We start from the raw sequence: 7,200 nt of genomic DNA, 5'->3' as shown, positions 1-7,200 counted from the left end.
ATTCCTTCATCTTTGATTAGAGATTTCATGATCGAGTCTACTTGAGTATGAAATCATATTTGATAGGGAGGTACTTTTCCGTACGAATCCAAAGTTAATCAAATTTTAATGTGGATACTAAACACTGGTAAAAGACTAGAAAAAAAAATCAAATAGTGAAGGGAAGGGTCTTTGTGCCATAAGTCAAAAGAATTGGGCTTATTGCGTAATTCTACTAATTTCTTGATGAGAATTAGTAAAAGGGTAAAATCGTCTTTACACTTATTCCAGCCTTCGTAAAAGCCATCTATCCTCCTATCTTCTCCACTGTCACTACAAAACTTATCTTTACTCCAATTGGCTCTTTCAATCAAACACAGCATGGCCACGCGCCACCTTCTCAGCCTCACGCGCCGCCGCACTCAAATCACTCCCTTCACCGTCCTCCCACCATGTCTTACCCTATCTTCCCGATCTTCCACCTCCATAACCAACCCCTCTGACTCTCCCTCCCTACCCTCCCCACCTCCCCCAGACTCCATGATCTACGATCGCTTAGCTGAACAAGTCAAATCGAAGATCAAACGTCTCGAAGACCCGAATCCGAGATTCCTCAAGTACAATTCCCCGCATCCTACTGTAGCAGATCACACTTCAATCCTATCAGCACCGGAGACGAAAGTCACTACTCTCCCTAATGGTCTTCGTGTTGCTACGGAATCGAATCTGTCTTCACAGACGGCTACTGTTGGAGTGTGGATCGATGCTGGATCGCGATTCGAAACGGAGGAGAATAATGGCGTTGCGCATTTCCTTGAGCATATGATATTTAAAGGAACTGAGAAGCGGCCAATTAGGGTATTGGAAGAGGAAATTGAGAATATGGGAGGACATTTGAATGCGTATACTTCTAGGGAGCAAACTACGTATTTCGCGAAGGTTTTGGGATCTGATGTGGTTAAGGCAGTTGATATTCTTGGGGATATTTTGCAGAATTCTCTGTTGGAGGAAGATAAGATAGTTGGGGAACGTAGTGTGATTCTTCGCGAAATGGAAGAGGTATGAGGAAAGAAAATGATCTTTATTGGTTCACAATTTATACTAGAATTTACTTGATTAGAAACTAGGACTACAAATCACAAACTTTTACACAAGTAATGTATTTAGGAAGTGTGTGAGGAAAATGTAGTTAACGGAGAAACAGTTTGAATCCCCGAATATTAACAATGTATGTAAAATGGAATAGAGGGAGTATCAATTATTCTTAAGATATGCCAAAAATATAATCTTGTCTTTAAGAAAGTATGATTGAGATGATTGAAATGCAACTGTTCGTAAGAGGTTTAGGTGATTCAGATGGAAGGAGGAAGTTGCTACTTGCTAGAGCTCTATCAATTGCTTATCCATTTGATGTTAATGATCTAGAGTACTTATTTTTGTTTAGTTGGGAAGTTCGTTACTTAAGTAGGATACGTAACCAGAAGTTGTTGTCCTGTTCCACCAATGTGGTTCAGAATGTAGTGAGTCTACTTTATGCTCGTTCTCTTTTTAGCTTTCATAGCCGGTAGTTTAAAGATAACGTTTACAATGATTTTGTCAAAGTGAATGTCACCCAACCTCAGAGAAAGCTGTCACATTTATCTAAAGAATCCTTGAAAAATATTTTTGAGACCATTTACTGTGAGATGAAAATGTGCTATGATGATTACAACAAATTTGATACAATTTGATGGTGCAGAGCTAGATTTAGCAGCTTGTGCATAGTTTCTAATTTATTTGGCATGATATATTTACTAATTGTTCCTTTATTCGATTCTTGACTTGTTGAAGTGATGGTATTTCATCTTTAACTTTAGCCTGTGCAGAAACAGGCTATATTTGATGTTTTTTATAATACCTCCGTTCATTTCTTTGCTGTCTGAAAAAATAAGCATTGGGGACTTAGCAATGTTCAAGCCTTTTTATTGTATCAATGCACAGTAATTGATTGCCTAATATGTTAACATATATTGAGATATCTGATTTTGCACACTGGAGAGACTAGGTGAGACTGAAAGGCTGTAGTGAACAACCATATGGTAAGAGGAATTTGCAAATTTACAATTAATTAAAAAGAACAAATAAATGGATAGAAAACTGACACTAATACCAGTTCAAAAAAAGAAAATTGACACTAATAAATTCTTAGCTAATGAAATGGTTAAATTGATTTATTGATTGAAAAGAAAGGGAAATTTTGTCAGCGTAAATGTCCTCATCTATCCAAGTGCCAATAATTTGGTCTATATATTTTTTTTTTTTTGGATTTGATATTATCGCTATCTTCATTCCTGTAGCCAGTGTTATAGTGGTCCTGGGCTGTTCGCTCAGAGGCTATCTTGCTTGCAAATCATTCTGGTTCATAAATATATATGAGGACAGTGGTCAGTAATTGCAATGATTTCAAATGGTATGCCTAGATCGTCTCTAGTCAGATTAAACAATAACCTCTTTAGTTCTTAAATGATGAGTGACCCTAGTTAGCCATGTAATCTCTCATGGGTCTGCTTGGAGATTTGTTCAACAGGTGTATTTGTTCATGTGGAGTCAGGTAGGTTTTCGTTATGTTACACTGTTAATTCATCTGTTGTAGACTTAATACTTTAGAATAGGAGTTTGTATCTGTACTCTGCAGTTATTTTTAGTGTGTCGCAATAACTATTTTTTCTTTCTTAGGGGAAATTTTTTCATTTAATCTCAATATTCGCGAGTCTTCATGTTGGACAATCTTCTTGTAGGTGGAAAAACAAGCCGAGGAAGTTATCTTTGACCAGTTACATACTACTGCATTCCAATACACTCCATTGGGTAGAACTATTCTTGGACCTGCTCAGAACATTGAGAAAATGACAAGAGCTCATATTCAAGATTACATTTCAACTCACTACGGTGCTCATAGAATGGTACTGCACCTTTCATAGCTGATGCAGTATCTGTTGGTGACTTCCTTGCTAACTAGCTTCTTCTGTTAAAAAAGAAGGAAAAAATAAACTACTGGCATTCAGCCTCTATTTCAAATTGAATTTCATCTGGGGTCATGTCAAAGTTGTTTCCACTTTTTACCTTCTCTACAGGAACAAACATTAAAGTGATCCCGCTTTAACTCTTCCTTGATCCAAATGAATGAAAATCAATTGTTTTCCAGTTTGGTGTCATATGACCTTCCATTCCATGACCTAATCATGTATATCTCAGATGCATAAAAAAATCCTGCGTACGCGAAAAAGGGGGATTTAATGTTTTGCTAGTTTTTTTTTTTATCAAACTTTTACCAGACTAAAAGCGTCATTTAAGTCTTTGCTGTAGGTAATTTCTGCGGCTGGAGCTGTGAAGCATGAAGATGTCGTTGAGCAAGTTAAGAAACATTTTACAAAACTATCATCTAATCCTATTACCACTTCCCAATTGGTGGCAGAAGAGCCAGCAATATTTACAGGTTCAGAGGTGTGGTAAACCACTTAGTTATTAATTCTTCCAGTTTGTGTGTTTTATATGAACCTTTTTTACTGATTTTGTTGTTCTTCTACATAAATAGATACGTATCATTGATGATGATCTGCCTCTTGCGCAATTCGCTGTTGCATTTAGTGGAGCGTCATGGACAGACCCTGATTCCATAGCTTTGATGGTCATGCAACAAATGCTTGGATCATGGAACAAGACTTCAGGAGGAGGAAAGCACATGGGGTTGGTCCTTCTCATTTGCTTAAGCTAAAAACAAGTTAATTGTTTTTTTATGAATCAAGAGAGGTTTTTGAGTACTACCTAGCAGCCAAAGAGTGTCCCTTACAAAAAAAAGACAATAGGATTATTATTTGTTGATTCTTAATCTTTCATCTATTAGTTCCATGTTAAGGCATTTCTGGGTATTGTTTGGAGATTTTAGTTGAGTTGCTCTATTCTCCACAAAATATAAATTTATTGAATTTGCTAATTTCTCTTTCATGTGTATATGATCTTTGAACAGTTCAGAGCTTGTCCAGAGAGTGGCTATTAATGAGCTGGCTGAGAGTGTGATGGCTTTTAACACCAACTATAAAGATACAGGGCTGTTTGGTGTCTATGCTGAAGCCAAGGTGAGTGACTTCAGATATATAGTTCCTACATGCTTAGAAGAATTAATGCTTCCTTTTGTTTCACACCTAGATAGAGATGTTAAAGAGTTCCTGGTTATCTTGAATTGCTCTAGTATTAGCCTTTTCTTCTCTTGGAAGTTTGTTATGCACTCAGAATTATTTGTTTCACTTGAATAGTTAATAATGTAAAACTGTCAATCTTCTTATCTTACAATTTTAATTGGTAATTGAAAGGGAAGGTGTGCTTTTGGACCTGGCAACCTAAGTCCATTATGTTGGGTCAGTAAGAGCTATTACCCCAGAAAAGAATTTGGCTTCTTCCTCGCTTCTCTTTTTCGGTGGACTCATTAGGCCTTCTGGTTCTGTTTGTGCAACACCTGTAAAGTACTCTTTTTTGCTGAACAGATTTCAGTGTCACTATTTTCTGAATCTCCAAGGAACATAATCAAGGAATCTTGAGCAAGTCTCTAGATAAGAAATGACTATTTGATTTGCCAAGGCTGTATTGTTGGAGGGCATCATTCTTTGCTCCTTTCCGCATCTCCAACTTTGAATCTTATGATCTTAAACATGTCAGGTAGGATGTTGAAATTTAAGAGTTAGTAGATAATGAAAGCATTCTTTTTGAAACAAATTAAAAAGGAAAGTAAGACACATAAGTTGAAATGAAAGGAATATTAATTGATGTTGATTTCTATCTGGAGATTAAATCCTCTCAAATTCCAACCAAACATTGTATAGACTTATGCTGATTTATATGATGGAGATATACCTATTAAAATCCAAACCAAACAGCCCCTTAATTAATGGGAAGCTAATCTGACCAATATATTCATACTTGTATTTGATACCCATACATGAGTCTGTAACATAGTATAATAATGCATCTATTGCTTGTCAATTTTGTTTAGAAGGAAATCTCCACTACCTTTGTTTTACCAAATCTCTGCTATTTCTGTTTCATTAACTTTGTATTATGATGCACTTTGCTGTATAAGGTCTTGTGGTCACTAAACTTTTGTTATCACGGCTCATTAGTTCTCTGGTGAATTGACAACTAAATCAGGCCATTCCTGAAATATACAAAAGCAAATTGAAATGTAATTCCAAGTTTTGCCGTATTAAAGAAAAATAACAATAATGTAAAAACTAGTGATTGAAATCATATTTCGTTTTAGAGAAGGTTGAAAATTAAAATCTTGTTCCCTTCCGATAAGCGATCTATGCAGTTCTGTAATGAATATAAGCAATCTCTGCATTAGGAATGTGACTTTACTCATCCTTGTTTTCTACATGTTACAGCCTGATTGCTTGAGTGACTTAGCTTATGTCATCATGAATGGTATATGCAAGTTAAGTTACAAAGTGTCTGACGCTGATGTGGTTCGCGCATGTAATCAGGTATTTGTTGACTCCCCAGCTATTCTTTTTTGAATGGAATAGCTGAGGAGCGTTATTGACTCCATTTAATTTCTAGGGACTTTCCCTGTTGACTGCATGTCCCTTTAGCAGTATCAAGAACTTATATTTTCTGTCCTTAATCTTCTGCAGCTGAAATCTTCTTTAATGCTCCACATTGATGGATCAGGCCCTACTGCTGAAGACATTGGACGGCAGGTAAAATCACATAGAATATATTTATATCCAGAAACAATTACAGGAGCAAGCATTTGGCTCCCTAGATCTGGTACATTTTAGTCTCCTCATTCCTAACTTCACCAAACAAGGCTCTACTATCATCATAAAATAAAGTTGGAGCTAAAATGTTTGTCTATGTCACTTTTCCTCTAAATAAATGGAACATAGATGACTAGGTGGTAGGAGCATTGCATATAGTTAATACAGTTCCTCTCTCTTCAGTATAGCAGATCGCGTTCTGTGTACTGGATGCCTTGCAGTCAAATGGATTACCTTGATCGCATTCTAGTCACTTAACACCGCCCTTTGAAATCACGAAATTTACTTACAGCTGGAAGTTTCTTTTTTGTTCCAGTTAATCACATATGGCCGCAGAATTCCATATGCTGAGTTATTTTCCAGAATTGACAGTGTTAATGCTGGAGCTATCAAGCGAGTTGCAAATCGTTTTATTTTCGACAGGGTAAGTCCCTGAGGCCTCTTGTACATCTAGTTTCAGTCAATAACTATTTAAAGGCTACAAAATCACGGTTTATTAATACGTGATATTAACCATATGAATACCATCTTACCTTTCCTGAATCCATTACAAATACTAGCGGATTAAACCCTCTGTTCTATGATTTTCCCTTTATAGGATGTTGCAATATCAGCCAGGGGACCAATTCAAGATTTGCCTGATTACAACTGGTTCAGACGCAGGACATACTGGCTGCGGTACTAGAGCGCTAATTCTTTCCTGATGGCTTAAATTCATCTTCTTTTCCATGTCGTAAGCGTGACATTGGGCATTATACCACACATGGTCTACAAAACACTGTCAATAAAATAAGTGACAAATTTTGGTGATCACTTTCCTGTTTTTGTACATGGTGTTCATGTCAAGGAGAAGACATTACTTGCGGAAGCCTTCGGCTGTCAATTCAGTCTGCATAAAGTGGGATCTCTTTATTGTGCATTATATTTTGAGAATTGCATTGACTATTTTCCCTGTATTAGAATTCTTTGGGTAAAGTATGCCATTCGTGGTGCTGGCGTGTTATTTATACGTATATTTATACATCTCTCTCTCCCAGCCCTAATTTTGATTGCTTGATTTGGTGTATAGTTCACTGGTTTGCTGCCTTCATCCAGATTGTTTCTCAGTTGTAGAACTAACATTAGGTTATGTTCAGATATCTATATGGTTCTTTATTCTATTTTATAAATAATGGTGTCCCGATTAACTTACACCATCCTCGTCTATTTCATTAGCTACCTATCACCAGTCAAATCGGCAGTTAACTTAGACAGATGTGGAGAAATCACCAGTCAAATTCACAGCTCACTTCACTAAGGCAGATGCGAAGTAATCACGTAACATTATTTGGGACAAGCATTTGCTGTGCTGAAATTCATGATTGTTTTTTCTGAAATAAGCATTTAACATGCTGCATATCTTGGACAACTTGCCATTTTCTGTGAATTG

At 36.6% G+C, this 7,200-nt stretch overlaps 1 protein-coding gene across 1 annotated transcript; it reads left to right on the top strand.

Moving 5' to 3' along the window:
• Positions 1-291: 291 nt before the first annotated feature.
• On the top strand, positions 292-6,794 carry LOC129880103 (probable mitochondrial-processing peptidase subunit beta, mitochondrial). Its single transcript, XM_055953975.1, has 9 exons — positions 292-1,038; positions 2,757-2,921; positions 3,325-3,462; positions 3,554-3,705; positions 3,986-4,094; positions 5,397-5,495; positions 5,646-5,711; positions 6,088-6,195; positions 6,370-6,794. Exons 1-9 carry the CDS (start codon positions 361-363, stop codon positions 6,454-6,456), a joined length of 1,602 nt encoding a protein of 533 aa, XP_055809950.1. The 5' UTR covers positions 292-360; the 3' UTR covers positions 6,457-6,794.
• Positions 6,795-7,200: the final 406 nt, after the last annotated feature.

The sequence above is a fragment of the Solanum dulcamara genome, chromosome 2, assembly GCF_947179165.1.
Source record: "Solanum dulcamara chromosome 2, daSolDulc1.2, whole genome shotgun sequence".
NCBI lineage: Eukaryota > Viridiplantae > Streptophyta > Magnoliopsida > Solanales > Solanaceae > Solanum > Solanum dulcamara.
This window is presented reverse-complemented; position numbering and strand designations above follow the sequence as displayed.

What these genes read in the sequence shown, in the direction of transcription:
- LOC129880103 (XM_055953975.1), top strand. Translation starts at nt 361, where the DNA reads ATGGCCACGCGCCACCTTCTCAGCCTCACGCGCCGCCGCACTCAAATC. An exon ending in GGAGGAGGAAAGCACATGGG is followed by an intron (nt 3,706 to 3,985) that starts GTTGGTCCTTCT and finishes ATCTTTGAACAG; the next exon opens with TTCAGAGCTTGTCCAGAGAG. An exon ending in GTGTCTATGCTGAAGCCAAG is followed by an intron (nt 4,095 to 5,396) that starts GTGAGTGACTTC and finishes TACATGTTACAG; the next exon opens with CCTGATTGCTTGAGTGACTT.